The 20,710-nt window shown below is 37.2% G+C and overlaps 1 protein-coding gene and 1 non-coding gene across 2 annotated transcripts in view; one reads left to right on the top strand and one right to left on the bottom strand.

Moving 5' to 3' along the window:
- Window positions 1-20,710, bottom strand: part of LRBA (LPS responsive beige-like anchor protein) — a 1,065,192-nt gene that overhangs the window by 269,929 nt on the left and 774,553 nt on the right. The window contains 2 exon segments of the mRNA XM_042782393.1: window positions 8,851-8,966; window positions 18,551-18,653. Of these exon segments, the coding sequence (XP_042638327.1) occupies window positions 8,851-8,966; window positions 18,551-18,653 (219 nt within the window).
- On the top strand, window positions 15,896-15,998 carry LOC122151093. The gene has a single exon (XR_006163968.1). It is a non-coding gene; the product is annotated as a U6 spliceosomal RNA (small nuclear RNA).

The raw sequence follows: 20,710 nt of genomic DNA on the forward strand, positions 1-20,710 counted from the left end.
TCATGTTGTCAGAAGGGACCATTCCCTGGAGAAGGATGTCATGCTTGGTAGGGTGGAGGGTCGACGAAAGAGGGGGAGGCCTTCAACAAGATGGATTGACACGGTGGCTCCAATGATGGGCTCAAGTATAGCAGGGATTGTGGGGCTGGCACAGGATCAGGCAGTGTTTCGTTCTGCTGTGCATGGAGTCGCTATGAGTCGGAAATGACTCCACGGCACTTAGCAACAACAACCACTTCCCAAGATTCATACTTCACACATTTCACATTCGAATTATTAATGAATATTTGCAGCTGTTTCTTCTCATTTACGCAAACACATTCAACTCTGTGGATCACAACAAATAAAGGGAACACTGTGAACAATGTGAAATCCTGAACACTTAAGTGTGTTCATGAAGAAAATGTACATAGACAAAAAAGCAGTTGTTCAAACAGAGCAAGGGGATGTTGTGTGGTTTAAAATCAGAAAAAGTATACATCAGGGTTGTATTTAATCTGTACATGGAGCAAATTATCTGAGAAGTTGGAAAATACAAAGAAAAGATGCGACATCATGACTGGAGAAAGACTCATTAACAAAACTGCAATATGTAGATGACACAACTTTGCTTGCTAAAAGTAACGAAGACTTCAAGCATTTATTGTTGTTGTTGTTGTTGTTATGAGCTGTCAAGTAGGACCCGACTCATAGCGACCCCTCCTTGTGTTTCCAAGGTGGTATCACTACGGAAGTAGATTGCCCAACCTACCTTCTGAGGAGTGGCTGGTGGGTTTGAACCACCAGCCTTCTGGTTAGCAGTCAAGTGCCTTAGACACTATGCTACCAGAGCTCCTTTATTGGTGAAGATCAAAGAATACACCCTTCAGTATGGATTACATCTCAACATAAAGAACATAAAACCCTCACAAGTGGACCAACAAGCAACATCATGATGAATGGAGAAAAGATTGATTTTGTCAATGGTAACAGTAGTCAAGAAATCAAACAGTGTATTGCATTGGGCAAATCTGGTGCAAAAGACCTCTCTAAAGTGTTAAAAAGCACAGATGCCACTTTGAGGACTAAGGTATTAGTCCTAAGCCATGGTATTTTCAATTGCCTCATATCTATGTGAAAGCTGGTCAATGAAAACAGATACTGAAGAAGAACTGATACCTTTGAGTTATGGTGTTGGCGAAGAATTTCAAATGCACCATGGACTTCCAGAAGAACAAACAAATTTGTCTGAGGAGAGCACAGCCAGAATATTCCTTAGAAGTAATGATGGTGAGGCTTCACTACTCATACTTTGGACATGTTATCAGGAAGACCAGTCCCAGGAGAAAGACATCATGCTTGTTAAAGCAGAAGGTCAGCAAAAAAAGACCCTTAACGACATAAAATGACACAGTGGCTGCAACAATGGGCTCATACAAAGCTATGTTAATGAGGCAGCGATTGAGCAGTGTTTCATTCAGCTGTATAGAATGTCACTATGAGCTGGAACCAACTTAACAGCACCTAATAGCAACAATGTCCCACACTTCCCTCTTCTAATTGAACTGTCAGTAATTAGTCAAATCCTGACTCAGACCTATCTACTTAACTAATTTGAAAAAAAAAAGAAAAAGTTTAATGTTCTAAAAAAAAACAACAAAAAAAGAGGATGCACCTATTCAATGTGATTAGACTTTTATATATTATACTCAATATATAGTTACTGAATGCCTATCAATTAATTGTCTTTTTGGAAATGCATCACAACATCATGAGAAGATAATAATGTATAAGGTATCTGAACATGTGGCTTAAGCCGTACATGTTATGTTGTTGTTTGTTGTGAGGTGCCATCGAGTTGGCTCCAAACTCGGTACTCTACGTACAACAGAACAAAATACTGCCCGGTTATGAGCCATCCTGACAATCCTTGCTATACCTGAGCCAATCACTGCAGCAACTGTGTAAATCTATCTTGTTAAGGGTCTTTGCTTTTGTCACTGAACCTCCACACTACCACCCAGGATATCCTGCTCCAGGAAATGGTCCCTTCTGAAAACATAACCAAAGTAGGTGATGAAAAGTCTGGCCATTCTCGCTTCCAAGGAGCATTCTGGCAGGACAGATTTGTTTGATCTTCTGGCAGTCCCTGATACTTTTCAGTATACTTTACCAACACCACAACTCAGAAGTATCAACTTTTCTTCAGTCTTCCTTATTCATTGTCCAGCTTTCACATGCATATGAGGTGACTGAAAATACCATGGCTTGGGTTAGGTGCACCTTAGTCTTCAAAGAGACATCTTTGCTCTTCAGGACTTTAAAGAGGTCTTTTGCAGAAGACTTGTCCAGGGCAATATGACACCTGATTTCTTGTCTGCTGCTTCCTTTGGTGTTGATTGTGGATCCAAGTACTATGAATTCCTCGACAACTTCAATCTTTTCTCCACTTACCCTGATGCTGCTTATTGGTTCAGTTGCAAGGATTTTGGTTTTCTTTATGGTGAGGTGTAATCCACAATGCTGACTGTAGTCTTTAATCTTCATCAGTAAGTGCTTCAAGTCATCTTCACTTTCAGCAAGCAAGATGTATTATCGGCATATTGCAGGTTGTGAATTAGTCTTCCTCCAATCCTGATGCCATGGTCTTCTTCATATAGTCCACCTTCTTGGATTATTTGTGCAGCATACAGATTGAATGAGTATGGTGAAAGCATACAACCCTGACACACACTATTCCTGATTTTAAGCCATGCAGCATCCCCTTGTTCTGTTTGAACGACAGCCTCCTGAGCTATATACAGGTTCCTGATGAGCACAATTAAGTGTTCCGGAATTCCCATTCTTCTCAATGCTATTCATAATTTGTTATGATCCACACAGTTGAATGCTTTTGCATAGTCAATAAAACACAAGTAAATATCTTTCTGGTATTCCTTCTTTTTAGCCATGATCTATCTGACATCAGCAACGATATCCCTCATTCCACATCTGCATCTGAATCCAGCTTAAATTTATGAAAGTTCCCTGTCAATAAACTGCTGAAACCATCTCTGAATTATCTTCAGCGATATTTTATTTGTGTGCAATATTAATGATATTGTTCAATAATTTCTACATTCTGTTGGATCATCTTTCTTTGGAATGGGTACAAATATGGATCTCTTCCAGTCAGTGGACCAGGTAGCTATTTTCCAAATTTCTTGGTATAGATGAGTAAGTGCTTCCAGCACAGCATCCATTTGTTGAAATATCTCAGTGCGTATTCTATCAATTCCTGCAATCTGGCTTTTCACCAATTCCTTCAGTGCTGCTTCAACTTCTTCCTTTAATATACTGGTTTTTGATCATATACTACCTCCTGAAATAGTTGAACATCGACCAATTCTTTTTTATACAGTGACTCTGTATATTCCTTCCACCTTCTTTTGATGTCTCCTGCATCATTCAATATTTTGCCCATAGAATCTTTCAATATTGCAACTTCAGGCTTAATTTTTATCTTCAGTTCATTCAGCTTGAGAAATGCCAAGTGTGTTCTTCCCTTTTGGTTTTCTAACTCCAGGTCTTTGCACATTCCATTATAATTGACTTTGTCTTCTTGAGTTGCTCTTTGAAATCTTCTGTTCAGCTCGTTTATCTTGTCATTTCTTCCATTTGCACTAGCTACTCTCTGTTCAAGAGCAACTTTCAGAGTCTCTTCTGACATCCATTTTGGTCTTTTCTCCCTTTCCTGTCTTTTCAAAGACCTTTTGCTTTCTTCATGAATGATGTTCTTGATGTCACTCACAAATCATCGGGTTTTTGATCACTGGTGTTCAATCCACCAAATCTATCCCTTCAGATGGTCTCTAAATTCAGGTAGGATATAATCAAGGCTCTCATGGAATTGTTTTGTCTTCAGTTTCAATGTGAACTTACATATGAGCAGTTGATGGTCTGTGCCACAGTCAACTCCTAGCCTTGTTTTGGCTGAAAATGTTGAGCTTTTCCATCACCTTTTTCCACAGATGTAGTTGACCTGACTCCTGTGTACTTCATCTGGTGAGGTCCATGTGTATAGCCATCATTTACACTCTTTAAAAAGGGTACTTGCAATGAATAAGTCACTGGTCTTGCAAAATTCTATCATGTGATCTTCAGCATCATTTCTATCACACCAAGGTCACATTTTCCAACTACCAGTGATTCCTATTTTTTTTTTTCCAGAGTAAAACTATTTTCTCTTTTTTTAAAAATTTTTACTGTGATTTGGGTGAAAGTTTACAGAGCAAATTCATCTTCCATACAGCAACTCACACACACTTTGTCTCAAGATATTGACTCCAATTTACCACAATGCAACAGATCTCTTCCCACCTCTTCAACATAGTTACCTCTTCCCTGTGTCTTTCCCTCCCATGCACTCCTGCCCCCCGAGCTGTCTCCCTGTGCATACACAGCCCTTCTATTATCCCATGATAAATCTCTCCAGGGAGTTACCTAATATAGATGTACAGCTCATATGCCTGTCTTTTGTTTGGCTGGAAGCCACAGGAGTGGGTTCAATTCCAGACCTGAAGCACAGCGAGGGGTCATAGTCTAAGGAATTCAATCAGGCTCTATTAGCCCAGCAAACCTGTGTTTTTGTTTGTTTGTTTGTTTGTTTTTAAATGATTTTTGTTCCACATTTTTCTTCCTCTCTATCCAGGATATCCAACATACATCTCTGTCAAAGTGGATGACAGTGGTAGCTGGGCACCATCTAGTTCTTCTGGTCTCATAGTTGTATTAACTGAGGATCCCATGGTGTACCAGTCCCTTGGACTAATTGTTTCCATGCATTATTGGTTTTCTTCATTCTTCTTTGCTCTGGATAAGGAAAGACCCATCATTGCATCTAGATAGCTGCTCGCAAGCTTTTAAGATCTCAGTTGCTACTTGCCCAAGTAGGATGTGGAACAATGTTTTTGTGTAGTTTGTTATGCCAATTGAGCTTCATGTCCCCTGCAAGCATGGTCCCAAGCTCACAGGTCCAACTACTCACTCCCTCTGGGTAACTGTCTGTGGCCAAGAAGTGACTACAACCTTGTCCCTTGTCAGCTCTACTAAATACCTAGGAATTCTTACAGAACATATAAATACACTTGTAGAAACATTGTCTGCCAACCCTATGCACGGTCATGGGCACACTGCATACCTGCATAGACATACCTAATTGTTCAGCCTGTCCACCTATCTATCCACCTGTATATCAATATTTGCCATGGTGATTCTTCTGTTTCCAACTTTCTCATTCCAATCACTACATCTTTCAATCAATAAATCTTGATCACATGTTGGTCAATTTCAGACTGCAGAAGTTGGTAAAAATCTTCAATTTCCTCATCTTTGGCTTTGGTGGTTGGTGTATAAATTTGTATAACAGTAGTATTAATTGGTTTTCCTTGTAGTCATATGGATATCTTCCTATCACTGACAGCATAGTACCTCAGTTCAGCATAGAACATTCTTTGTAATGATGAATGCCATGCCATTCCTCAATTTGTCATTACCAGCATAGTAGATCATGTGATTGTCTGATTCAAAATGGCTAAAACCAGTACATCTCAACTCATACAATGCCTAGGTTATTGATATTTATGTGTTTAAAAACTCCCAATTTTCTAACGTTCATATTTTGTATATTCCATGTTCCAACTATTAATGGATGTTTGAAGCTGTTTCTTCCCATTTTGAGCAAACGGAAGTCCCAAAAACTTTGGGGAGGCAGCTCTTACCAGCCATATTGTGAGTGCCTTCCGAGCTAAGGTGCTCATCTTCCAGCCTGTATTGGACAATGGTTCAGGGCTGTTCATAAAGTTTTCCAGTAATATATCAGACAGTATTTCACTGTTATTCATAAAGTTTTCACTGGCCAACTCTTTGAGAAGTGAATGGGCCCTTTCTTCTTCCAAATCTGTCTTAATCTGGAAGCTCCACTGAAATGTGTCCACCATGAGTGACCCTGCTGGTGTTTGAAATACTGGTGGCATAGCTTCCAGACTCACAGAAACAAACAAGCAGCCACAGCACAAGAAACTGACAGGCAAGTGGTGAATATGTTATAGTATATATATAAATATGTATATATATGATGTACTGAATATTCTTTTTCAAAAATAGTTTCAATAGTTTTTGGATGATATAGTCAACGTATAAAAAAATCATCCCAAACTATTGATACTATTTTTTGGAAAGAATATTCAGTACTATGAAGAATGATACTCCAACAAATATGAAAACTAGATGCAATGGACAAATTTCTAGGAACACACTACCAACAACCTAAAGTAACACAGATTAATATAGGAAATTTTAACAGATCCATAATAAAATAAGTAATTGAATAGGTCATTTTAAAAAAAGAAAAAAAAAAGGACTGTCTCAGAAAGCTTCACTGGAGAAGTCTACCAAATACTCACAGAAGAGATGATACCAATTCTACTCAAACTATTCCAGAATATAAAAAAAGGAGGGAATAATTGGAAAGTCTATGAAGCAAGCATAACCCTCATATCAAAGCCAGGCAAAAACACTACTGAAAAAGAAAATTATAGACAAATATCCCTAATGAATAAAGATCCAAATATTCTCAATAAGATCCTTGCCAACAGAATCCAAAAATTAAAATGTATTGAAACAATAATACATATAACAAGTCGGATTCATACCAGCCAGTTATGCAAGGAGGGTTCACTATTAGAAAAAGAAGCAATGTAATCCACCACTTAAGAACCATTCCTGATAAGAACTCTCAGCAAAATGAGAACAGAAGGGAAATTCTTCAACAAAATTAAGGGCATGTAAACAAAAGCAACAGTCAACATTATTCTCTATGGAGAGAGAATGAAAGCAAACAGGAACCAGACAAGGATGTCCTTTATTATCACTTCCATTCAATACTGTATTGGAAGTCCTAGCCAGAACAATAAGTGAAGAAAAGGAAAAAAAAAAAAAGGCATTCAAACTGTCAAGTAAGTATAACTATTTCTATTTGTTGATGATATGATCCTATATAGAGAGTCCCAGAGACTCAACAAGAAAGCTACTGGGACTAGTAGAAAAGTAGCAGCTTACAATATCAACATGTGAAAAAATCAGCCAGATCCCTGTATATTAACAAGAAGAATTCAGAAAAGGAAATCAGGAGAATAATATCATTTACAACAGCCACCTATGAGTGTCTGGGCAGCTGGTAGTTATTCCCCATGATGAGACTGGCAATCAACTCCATGGTGGGAACTACCACAAGCAGCTGAGTAGCTGCGTTTGGGATGTGATCTGCTTCCTGTATTTAAAGAGAAGCCTTGGGAATGGTCTCGAGCATATGGCACACTTGGACCCTGCATGTAGCCATGTCATTGCTCAGCAACTTGCCATGCTCTGCCGACCTGGGGACTTACGATGGACTTAAATTAATGGCCTTCCCTGTGGTTTGGTAACATCAGGACTGTGCCTTTTTACTTGTCAACCTTGGGCTTGGCAGCCTCAGCAGCTAGCAGCTCTCTGAGTGAAGAAAAGCCTCTAGCTTCAGTGGGCCGGGAGCTGGAGGCAGAGCTGAAGCCCAAGGCTGAGGGGCTTTCACCCAGCCTCTAGAGCCTGGCACTTTGAACTTGGACTTAAAGCCTCCAGATAGTGAGAATAAACTCCTGTTTGTTATAGCTATCCCATTTGTGGTATATTCTTGTCAGAGCGGTACTAGGTAACCAGAACACCACCCAAAAGATGAAATACTTAGGCATAAATCTAACCAGAGATACAAAAGGCTTATACAAAGAAAAATATAAAACACTACTACATGAAACCAAGAGACCTATATAAAGGAAAGAACATACCATACTCTTGAATAAGAAGACTCACCATTTTGAAAATGTCAGTACTACCCAAAATGATATACAGATATAATACAATTATACAGTAAAGAAGAAAAACAAAGTAGGAGGTCTCACAACCTACTATATACCCACGGTAGTCAAAATTATCTGGTACTGGTACAACGACACACACATAGACCAAAGCAACAGAATTGAGAACCCAGAAATAAATTCATTCACCTATGGACAATTTATCTTTAAGAAAAGGGCTGAAATCCATTAAATGGGGAAGAGATAGTCTCTTTAACAAATGGTGCTGGCAAAACTGGGTATCCATTCACAGAAAATGAAATAGGATCCATATGTTACACCATATACAAAAATTAACTCTAGAAAAATCAAAGACATAAATGTAAATCTAAAACTATAAAGATCATCAAAGGCAAAACGGGCAAATTTAGGGTCTCCAATTTATGGTATTCGGAAGGAAGACTGGGCAATCTACTTCCGTAGTGATACTGCCTTAGAAACCCAAAGAGGGGTTGCTATGAGTCAGATCCGACTCGACAGCAGTGAGTTTGGTTTGTGTTTTCATTTATGGCATAGTCTATCAAACGTAACTAAATATGCACAAATAGCAAAAAGATAAACTAGATAACTGGGACCTCCTAAAAACACTTACACGCGTCAAAAGACTTCTCCAAAAGTCTAAAAAGAGAACATCCAGACTGGGAAAAAAATTTTGTCAATGACACTGGACAAGGGACTGTTGTTGTTTTGCTGTTGAGTCGGACCTGACTCATAGCGACCCCTCCTTGCGTTTCCAAGGTAAAATCACTACAGAAGTAGATTGCCCCATCTTCCTTCCGAGGAGTGGCTGGTGGGTTTGAGCCACCAGCCTTCTGGTTAGCAGTCAAGGGCCTTAGCCACTAAGCTACCAGAGCTCCCATTACTTACATTAGTACTTCAAATAATTTAACTATACCACAATTAATAATTTATTGTTTGAAAAAGTGAACTTGTGAGTTTAGATTACCTGCTATTGTGTTGAGAAACATCAAGTACTCAAAATTTGAAATCTCCCTGTGTTGCCATCGCTGGGTCATATTAGAAGCTTTAAAAAGTTGACGTGGACTAGCTAATGAGATACGCCTGCAAGAGAAAAGAATTCAATGTAGAATCAATTTTAAGCCTACGTTTAATTCTATCACTATAGTACATCATGAATATCTGTGCTCATTCATTTATAATGAAATCTATATGGCTCTGAAAACTTCTATCCATGCTATACTAATAACACTAGAAATGTTTCAATACAATTAGTGGTTAAACAAAGGATTTGGACCACCCCCATGTCTATTATACATGCTCTACTTATACAGGTTATTCAGATAAGCAATCCTTAAAATACCATTAAAATATCTAGGTTTCATGGACATTCTTATTTTCTAATTAGTAACTCACTGCTTAACTGATATAAAATAAAGGAATTGCAGTAATCAAAAAATACATGTAAAAAGTGTATCCATATACCTTTATCAATTTTAAGCCATTATTTAAAGGTAATGTACTTACACATTATAAACTACATATGCTTTGTAACAAAGAAGAGGCTGCTCAACTACTTAGGTCTCTATTCACAGAATGAGATAAATGTAGGAGAAGTTATTCAGATTTTTGTACACACCTTAATAAAAGACCTAATTTTCTGTGCTCTTCTAATGAAATGTAAACAACAAAAGCTACAACTGACCAGTAATAAGCAGTGGGAAATGGGTGGCAGAATTACCACATCCATAGCCTAAAGCCAGAGAAGTATGTTGACACAGTCTGTCCTATCACCAAACACAATAAACTATTTTTTAAAAAAGTTTTATGGAGGTATAATTTATATACTATAAAATTTACCCATTTAAGAATACAATTAAATGATATTTGAAGTAATTTATAGAGTTCTTCATTAATCACAATCTAGTTTTAGTATATTTCCACCACCCCTAAAACTTGCCTTGTGCTCATTTATAGTTAATCCCTATTCCCAGCCCAGCTTTAGACACCTACCTACCAATCTGCTTTCTTGCTCGAGAAACTATCCTTTATGGACATTTCAGATAAATGGAAATATACATTATGTAATCCTCAGTATTCTTACACTAAGAATAATGTTTATGAGGCCACATCAGTGTGGAAGCATGTATCAGTGGTTCGGTTCTTTTTATTCTTGAATACTATTCTACTGTATGAACATACCATGTTTTACTTGTCCATTCATCAGTTGAAGGGTATAAAATTATTTCCAGTTAGGGGCTATTATGAATAATGTGACTATGAACATTTATGTACATTTGATCACATTTCTGCTCTGCTGAAAACATTTCCAAGATTGTCTAATGCTCTCAGGTTAAAGATGAAAATTCTAAACACAACTTTGCATTGATCTCTATCTAGCCTTTCTCTCTTGCCTTATTTCATGATACTCGCATCCTAAGATCATCCTTTCAACATTCCTTAGAACACCAGAAGCTCTGCCTTGCTTCAGGGTCTTTATACATGCTGTTACCTTTTTCAAAAGTTGTTGCTATTGTTTAGTTGCCATTGAGTCAATTCTGACTCATAGCATGATAAGTGACAACCTCATGTAACAGAATGAAACACTGCACAGTCTTGCACGACCTCCATGATGTTTGGTATGTTTGAGCCCATGGTTGGGGCTATTATATCAATCTAACTCATTGACGGTTTTCCCTGACCCTTTATTTTACCAAACATGACATCCTTCTCTATTGACTGGTTTTTCCTGATGACCTGTCCAAAGCAACAAAGAAGTCTCACCTTGATTCTAATACACATTCCAGTGGTTATTTCTTCAAAAGTTAGCTGATTCTGTTTATTCAAATCAAAACTTAAAAGTCACACAGGAAGACGTTCCTAACCACCTTTCCCATGGAACCCCATCTCCACCCCATTAATCACTATCACAGTACCTTATTTATATCCTTCTTAAAACTTTACAAGCTATTTAACTTGCTTACAAAGCTGTTTAAGCATGTGTGGGCAGAGAGGCATCTGTTTTATAAATGCCCAATACATTGAAAATGTTAAAAAAAAAAAAATCTATTTAAATAACTGATTTAATGAATTAAGACTTTTAGCTTTCAATGACCACGTAAAAACAACTTTACAAAGAGTTCCTACATGTGATAACACATTATAAGTAAGAAAAAATAAAATGACTTTTTTAAATAAGATCATGATATCTACTGTGCTATTCTGAACTGTTTTTCTTGGAACCCTGAAAATCCTCATTAGGTTCTAAAATTATCTAATCAAAATCATAGAATGATCACTTTATTTGCCCTGCTTATAGAAAAGCTGTAACCTAGAATGGTTTAAAATACGTCCAAAAATTCTTTGCTATTCTTAATTAATTAAGGTGAAGCTTAATTCCCTTCCCCTTATGTCTGGACTGTGTCTAGTGAATTACTTAAAATGAACAGAGTGCTGCAGAATGATGGCATCCAAGAGTAGGTTACACAGACACTGGAGCTTCTGTCTTGCTCTCATGGATCACTTCCTCTGGGGGAAGCCAGCTCCCACATCATCTTGATATTCAAGCAACTGATGAGGCCACATTTGTAAGGAACTAAGGCCTACTGCCATGGGAGATGTGAGTGATTCATCCTGAAAAGTTCTCTCCAACCTCAGGCTGAGTGCAGCCCTTATCAGCATCATTACTACTCTTGGTTGATTCTATTTCAATTTCATTTATTCAATAAGATATTACCTTAAAAAGGTGAAATAAACTGTAATCAAAAGCACCTCAAATCAATACAAAACCAGGTATGTTAACAGTAAACTATAGGTTTACACTTCTAATTTGTTCTGTAAGTCTGTAACTTCTAATTTGTTCCAGTCAATCAACAGAAAAACCCAATGTTCATTCTCTGCCCAGCCCTTAAATTAGTTACCTAAATTGTACTGATACCAAAAAAAACAAACCAAATCCACTGCCGCGGAGTTGGATCTGACTCATAGTGACCCCTCCTTGGGTTTCCCAGGTGGTATCACTACGGAAGCAGATTGCCCAATCTACCTTCCAAGGAGTGGCTGACGGGTTTGAACCACCAGCCTTCCAGTTAGCAGTGAAATACCTTAGGCACTACACCACCAGAGCTGCCACCTGCATAGATAGTAAATCAGTATCTACTATGAAAGAAAACAATTAATGATGGTGCTATTTAAAAATAACCAACTGACCAGCACACAGCAGACACAGATTCCTACACTCTCCTAATTCCCTGTATTATGAGAGATTTTGAACACTATAAATATTAGTTATTAAGGCCACATGTATGTCCAAAATTAGTACTTGAACTCTGATTTACAAGAGGTTAAAGACAGTACTTTTAATCAACTATCTTATAGTTACAGAATCTATATTAATATATAGAATTGATATTAATGTCAAGAAAGAAAAAAATACCACAAAGATGATACAATAAAGCATAATTTAGCCATTTTTACCAAAATGATAAAAAAAAAAATTTTGATCTGATTTTTCATATATGTTAACTAGTACTACATATGAAAATGAGCCTATAGTAAACATTTGTAATAGATATTTGAAAAGCTTATCTTTTCAATGATCTTTATGGATATGCAATTTAAAAAGTATAGAATTTGTCAAACTGAAGTATACAGCTTGATGAGGTTTGAATAAAAATATTCCTGTAACTACCACTCCTGGAACGTGTCCTGGAAGAAGCGCAACCAGAGTGCTCCTTGGAAGCGAGAATGGCCAGACTTCACTCACCTACTTTGCACACGCTGTCAGAATGGACCATTCTCTGGAGAAGGATATCAAGCTTGGTAAAGTGGAGGGTCAGCAAAAAAGGGGGAAGGCCTTTAATGATATGGATTGACACAGTGGCTGCAACAATGGGCTCAGGAATGGGAAGGATTGTGAGGCTGGCAGGCAGAGGAATGCTCAGTGTTTTCTTCTGTTGTACATAGGGTTGCTTTGAGTCAGAGATAACTCAATGGCACCTAACAATTACTACTACTACCACTACAATCAAGATACACTCCAAAAAGTTCCTTGAATCCATTTGCAGTTAATTCCTTTGTCCCAACTCCTGGCCCCTGACAATCAATGATCTCTTTTCTATCATTATATACCTCTTCTTTCTCAATAACTTCATATGAATAGAATCATACAAAAATGTAGCTCGTGGTGCCTAAGTTCTTTCACTTAGCATAATGTTTTCGAGATTGATCAATGTTGTTGCATTTATCAGTAGGTGAGTCCTTTTTTATTTGAGTAGTATTTCATTGAAAGGATGTATTACAATCTGTTTATCTACTCACCAGCTGATGAACATTATATTGCCATTTTGGGACAACTATGAATAAAATTTATATTAATATTTGCTTATAAGTGTATGCCAATGTGTATATATATTTTGACTATATGTGATTAACACCTAAGACTGGGAATGCTAGAACATACATAAGTTTTGTTCAACTTTTTAAGAAACTGGAAATTATTTTCTAAAGCAACTGTACTACTATCTACACTCCTAACAGCATGGTACTAGAGCTCTTAATGCTGCACATCCTCATTTACATTTCATCTTTTTCTGTTGTTAAAAATCAGGTCTATTAAAGTATAATTTACACAGAGTAAAATTAAACCTTTCTAAAGTTAAAAAAAAAAAAATTCAGAAGGAAGGCTGGGCAATCTACTTCCTTAGTGATACTGCTTGGGAAACCTCAGGAGGGGTGGCTATGAGTTGGATCCTACTTGACTTGAGGGCAGTGAGTTTGGTTTCGTTTTTGGTTTAAAGTTAAAATTAACCCTTTGTAAAATTAACCCTTTCTAAAAACACTGCAATGAGTTTTGCCAAACACATATGGCTGTGTAACAGTACACAGTAGGTTGGGCAATCCTACTTCCGTAGTGATACTGCCTCGGAAACCCAAGGAGGGGTCGCTATGAGTCAGGTTTGACTCGACGGCACATAACAACAACAACAACAATTTGTCTGAGAGGAAAACTATTTTAACAAGTCCTCAAGGCCACCGGAAGCCTTTAAAAAGTTTCACATACTATCTACTCTTCATTAAAAATATTGGTGGTAGGAAGTGAGGTTGAGCTATCAGTCACTGTTTAGCATTTTAAAGATTTATAAAGTATTTCCATCTTCACAAAAGGTTCCCTTGTACTTTTCTTTGATATCAATGCCTCTCTTCACTCCCAGTTCCTGGCAACCACTGATCTGATTTCTCCCTATAGTTTTACTTCCTCCAAAATTTCATAAAAATGGAATCATACAGCATGCAATCTTTTGCGTTATCTTTATTTGTATAATGTCATCCTTGTCTTCCTTTATATCATGTTTTCCAAATTCATTCATGTTGGTTCAGGCATCAGTAGTCCATTCCACTTTATTGCTGTGTAGTATATTTCACTGTGTGGATGGATCACAATTTGTCCACTCATCAGTTGATGGATGTCTTGGCTACATACAATTTTTGGTCATTATGAATATAACTGCTATAAACATTCATGAACAGGCCATTTTATAAAATGTTTTAAAAGACTTCTAGGGTAAATGCTTCAAAACAGAATTTCTGTATGCATGGTAATTTTACATAAAATATGTAAATTGTTTCTTTAATTTTCTCATCTGTCCAGAACTTTCTGTCTAGTTTATATTAGTCTGGAAGTGCCACTGAAACTCGTCCAGCATGGATGATCCTAAGGGTGTCTGAGATAGCAGTAGCATAGCTTCCAGCATCACAGGAACACACAAGCTATTAGAGTACAACAAACTGACAGACGGGTGGTGGATTTTCCAGATATTCTTCTATAACTCATTTCTGATTAATTCTGTTGAGGCCACAGAATGTACTCTGTATGATTTTGATCAGCCTAAATTTAATGGCAATTATTTTGGGCTCAGAATATGGAGAATCTGGTGAGTGTCCAGTGATACTTAAAATAAATGTGTATTATGAAGTTGCCTGAAATGTTCTGTGCATGTGAGTAAGTCAACTTGGTAGAGAATGTTGCTTGAGTATTCTGTATCCTTGCTGATTTTTGGTCCACTGATTCCTCAATTACTGATAGAACATTGAGAAGTTGTCTGTATTTCACTCTGTTCTATCAGTTTTTGTTTCATGAATTTTGAAGCTCTTTTATTAAATGTATACACATCTATAATCATCTTGATGAAATGCCTACTTTATTGTTATGAAATGTCCCTCTTTTTCTTGAATATCCTTGTTCTAAAGTACTTGTTATTAATAATACAGCCACTCCATTTATTTATTTATTTTTAAAGTATTTGCATGGCATATCCTTTTCCATTTGTTTACCTTTAATCTATTTATATCTATATATTAAAAGCTGGCTTCACGTAAGCAGTATATAGTTGAGTCTTGATTTTATATCCAATTTGGCTTTTTCCTTCTCTAAATTACCATGCTTAGCAACTAATATTTCAAGCCAGCTTAATTTTTTTAGTGTTACTGATCTTAAAATTTGAAATAAAAAAGGTATTATGTATAATAATGTTTATCTCACCATTTTTTTATATAATAATGAAAAACTGGAAAGAAATGAACTCTTCACCAAATGTGGGAAATTACTAAATTCTAGTATATTCTTATTCAGATTGTTGTTGTTGTTGTTGTTGTTATGTGCTGTCGAGTCGGCCCTGACTTATAGCGACCCCTCCTTGGGTTTCCGAGGCAATATCACTATGGAAGTAGATTGCCCCATCTTCCTTCCAAAGAGTGGCTGGTGGGTTTGAACCGCCAGCCTTCTGGTTAGCAGTCAAATGCCTTAGGCACTACGCTACCACAGCTCCCCTATTAGCAGGAAAAAAAAATGTTAAAAAAAAAATTTTTGTTATCTGATAAAATTCTCAGGAGTCTACTAAATGCAAATGACAGAACCCAAAACTATGGATGTAGACAATCCTAATTGTGTTTATAAAAGGCTTAGTAAACAACATATACACACACACACACACACACCAGTGCTTGCTTCAGCAGCACATACACTAAAATCTGTGTATCACAGGTTGTTAATGAGTCTTCATATGACATGAAACAGAGAAGATTAAAATGGCCTTGTGCAAGGATGGCACACAAATTCATGAAGGCTTCCATATTTTTAGGACAGGTTTACACATGAAAATAAACATTCTTTGATGGTTACCAGGAATGAGAGGGGATGAGATGGAAAATACTAAGTAGGAGGAGACACGTATTAATTTTGGTGAAGGGAAAGGCAACATACAAACAGTGGGTAACCAACAAAATATTACTAAAGAAAAGGAAGACATGGAGAGGTGCGTTAAGAGTTACAGAGAGCAAAGGTAAACACCATTATGCATTAACAGTAATAATAAACATTAATCTATAAGTGAATACATAGGTAGCTGATTGTAACCATGAACAAACATATACAGGTCTGGCAAATGATATTTCTACATATGTATATGAATGTATTATAAAAATGTCCATGTATGTACAGTAAACAGGGGGCAATGTTATGATAGCTTCCTAGCCATAACAAAACACCCTGATGAAGAGGTTGGCTGGGCCTGAGGGCTTGAGACCATAGTCACAGGGGACATTCAAGTTCAATGGCCACAACGCTGTACACAAAAACATTGTTTACATCATACTTTGTTGAGTAGCAATTGGGGTTGTAAAAGCTTGAGAGTGGCCATCTAAGGTGCAATCATTTGTCTCTCTTCATCCAGAACAAAGAAGAAAATCAAAGATGCATGGAAACAACTAATGCAAGGGACTAGAGGACCATGTGAAGAAGCTCAGCCTCCACAACCCTGAAACCAGAAAAACTAGATAATGCCTGGCTACCACTGCCAACCTGCTGAAAAGGCTCATAATAAGAAACACTGGATAGGGTGGGAGGAAAAAAAATGGAACAGATCTGAAAATAATTTAAAAAATCAGGCTTACCAGTCTGATAGAGACTGATGGAACCCAAAGACAATGGCCTTTAGTCACACTGTAGGCCCAGAACTGAACTCACCCCCATGACTCAACTTTCAGCCAAAAAATAGAACTATGAGGTAAGCAATAACACTAGAGAGATATGCACTCCTTAGAACAATCCAATATAAGAGACCAAACAGGCAGCATTAGCCCAGGGATAAAGCTGAGAAGGCAGGAATAGATAGGAAAGAAGGACAATGGGAAATGATAACCACAGGGAGGGAGAGGGAAGAGTGCTCTTACATTGTGGGGCTTGTAATCAATTTCACAAAACAAAATGTTGACTGGAAAAGCAATTTCCTCTGTAAGCTTTCCTCCAAATTACAATGAAAAAATTAGTTTTTAAAAAAATATGCTAATGTTTCTGAAATGAGAAATAACAATGGATATTTCTATGTAGTGGAATAATGTTTCTAAAATTTATTGCAGTATAAAAGTTGTATAAATGAGTGATTTCAGCAGAATACACTTTTTGGAAATAAATACACCTAAGTAACCATCATCTCAGTTAAGAAACACATAATTAGCAGCATCCTAGAAGCCATCCCATGCCTCACTGAAAAACTACAATTCACTAAAGGTAGCTTAGCTGGGTATCTTCATATCTTCATATCTAACACCAGGAATTACTTTCACCTGTGGGTGAATGTCAATGTAAACAAAATCATTCGTGCCTGGCTTCTTTCACTTCATTTATCCATGTTGCTGTATACTGCAACAGTTCATTTATTTTCATTGTTGTCTATGCCATTATATGATCATATTGTTATTTATTTATCTATTCTTCTGAATGACTTTCCAGTTTGAGGGTATCATGAATAATGTTAATAGGAACATCCTGATACATGTCTTTTGGTGAACATATGTATGCATTTCTGTTAGCCCTATTCCCAGGAATAAAATTGAAGAATCATAAGGCATGCAAGTTTTCCAAAGTTATTGTACAATTTATGTCCCCATCAGCAGGATATGAGATTTCAACTTCATTCACATCTGATACTGTACTTTTCTCTTCTTTTCATTTTGAACATATGTGATGACAATGTAGAGGTATACTGTAAAATACATGTATTTCTTAATGCCAAATATCAACAGCATAAACAAACCTTTTACAAACTAAGTAAAAGGTCTATCTATCTATCTAATCAAAACAAACCAAACAAAACCAAACTCACTGCTGTCGAGTCGGATCCGACTCACAGCGACCCCTCCTTGGGTTTCCGAGGTATCTCTACGGAATGAGATTGCCCAATCTTCCTCTCAAGGAGTGGCTGGTAGATTTGAACTGCCAGCATTCTGATTAGCAGTCAAATGCCCTAAGCATTCTGCCACCAGAGTTCCTAATCAAAACAACATAATAAATTTCTCTACATATACCTTTCCTGAAACATAAAAATTTAAATTTTTCATCAAAGGAATCAAAAATACATCTTTTAAAGTACCTCTATCTTGACAATGGGAACGATCAGGGAATCTCATTTAATGATTACTTAGTGAGTATACAGTCTGTGCTGGACACTGTGTATGTGGTAGGAAAAACTGAAGATATTACAATTCAGTCAATCAAAATAAAACTTAATACACTAATAATAATCACTTACTTTGAAACACATAATAAAAGCAAATGATGCATTTCAAATCAAATTACAAGAACAAATATTAATACAGATTATTTTCTATATTTTTTCCATATAATATAGTACCTGGTTTGAGGCAATCCAAAACTGGTTCCAATACCAACACGAGGAAGATAATTTACCACTTTCTTTACTGTTGCAGGGTCTGGGAAGTTGAACATTACAGCAACTACAAAAAATAATTTAAAAAAAAAAGAACATGATTTGATTTCCTTTCTTGAAACTGACTTCTTGGTTCAATAACATACTTACTCTTAATTTGAGTATCTATTTATTCCAATTCTCATTATATTCCTTTTATTACGTTGTATATAAAGTTTTAGTATTAAAATATCAATTACAATCTCCTTTATCATAAATAGTTCTTTCTCTAAAAATACTTTCAGGATTTCTAACAACTGTTGTTGCATTAATATGACATGAAACTGAGATTATTTGCCTACAAACCTTACAGAAACTCAATTTTGGCAAGTCAAATATATTTCTATGAATTACCACAGAGAACTTTTAAAAAATTAAAGTCAATAATCTAACATCAAAAAAATCCTCAAAGATAGCTGTTCAGTGGTAAACAGTTATTAAAATATTCTTTTTACAATGTTTGTTTGCACTTACTATGTTGTTAAGTGCAAACAAACATTGTAAAAAGAATATTTTAATAAATGCACTTGTTATGTTGTTAGGGAGCTCTGGTAGCATAGTGCCTAAGGCACTGGACTACTAACCAGAGAGCTGGCAGTTCAAACCCACCAGCAACTCCTCGCAAGGAAGATGGGCCAATCTACTTCTGTAGTGCTACTGCTTCAGAAACCCAAGGAGGGGTCGCTATGAGTCGGGTCCCACTCGAGGGCACATAACAATAACAACAACAACAACACAACATGCTGTTAGGTGCCACTGAGTCAGCTCCAACTCAGAGCATGTGTTTTGGTGGTTACCTAGCGCCACTCTGACAAGAATATACCACAAATAGTATGGCTCAAACAAACAGGGATTTATTCTCTTAAAATTCTAGAAGCTTGAAGTCCAAGTTCAAAGTGCCAGGTTCTAGGGGCTAGATGAAAGCCCCTCGACCTTAGGTTTCACTCTGCCTCTTGTTCCCAGCCCACTGAACCTAGGGGCATCTCTCCACTCAGGCAGCTGCTGGCTGCTGAGGCTGACAAACTTAAGGTTGGCAAGTGAAAAGGCACAGTCCCAATATTATCAAACCACAGGGCAGGCCATTGACTCAAGTCCATTAAAAGTCCCAAGATTGGCAGAGCATGGCAGGCTGCTGAATGAAAACTCAGCTATGTGCAGAGTCCAAGCATGCCAAAAAGCTGGAGACCTTCCTCAGAGTTGTTTCTTATATACTGGAAGCAGACCACATCCCTATAACAGTCACTCAACTACTCCAGTAGATTCCACCATGGAATTGGTTGCCAATCTCACCATGGGAAATAACTATATTCAGCTGCCCAGCTACTCAACCAGATCCAGCCAAGTTGACATACAACCATAACTACCACAGCATTCCTCAGTACAAGAGAAACACTGCCCATGCCTATGCCATTCTTACAATACTTGCTATATTTGAGCCAATCATTGGAACCACTGGGTCAATCCATCCCATTGAGGGTCTTCCTCTTCTTCTCTGATTTTCTACTTTACCAAATATGATATCCTTCTCCAGGGAATGATCCCTTCTGACAACGTGACCAAAGTGGGTAAGATGAAGTCTGGCCATTCTCTCTTCCAAGGAGCATTCCAGTTGCACATCTTCCAGGACAGATTTGTTAGCTCTTTTGGAATTCTAGAGTATTTTCAGTATTCTTCACCCACACCACAATTCAAAGGCATCAACTCTTCTTGGGTCTTCCTTATTCACTGTCCAGCTTTCACAAGTATATGAGGCAAATGAAAATATACATGGCTTATGTTAGGCACACCTTGGTCTTCAAAGTGACATCTTTGCTTCTTAACACTTTAAAAAGGTCTTTTACAGCAGATTTTCCCAGTGCAATAAGATGTCTGATTTCCTGACTGCTGCTTCCAGTTGTGTTGATTGGTGGATTCCAGTAAAATGAAATCCCTGACAACTTCAATCTTTTCTGCATTTATCATGATGCTGCTTATTGGACCAGTAACGAGGATTTTCATTTTTAGGTATAATCCATACTAGTGGCATAGTGGGCATAGTGCCTAAGGCATTTGACTGCTAACCAGAAGGCTGGAGGTTCAAACCCA

The sequence above is a fragment of the Orycteropus afer genome, unplaced genomic scaffold (genome assembly GCF_000298275.1).
Source record: "Orycteropus afer afer isolate SDZICR_OR568_19922 unplaced genomic scaffold, OryAfe1.0 scaffold00297, whole genome shotgun sequence".
Taxonomy (NCBI): domain Eukaryota; kingdom Metazoa; phylum Chordata; class Mammalia; order Tubulidentata; family Orycteropodidae; genus Orycteropus; species Orycteropus afer.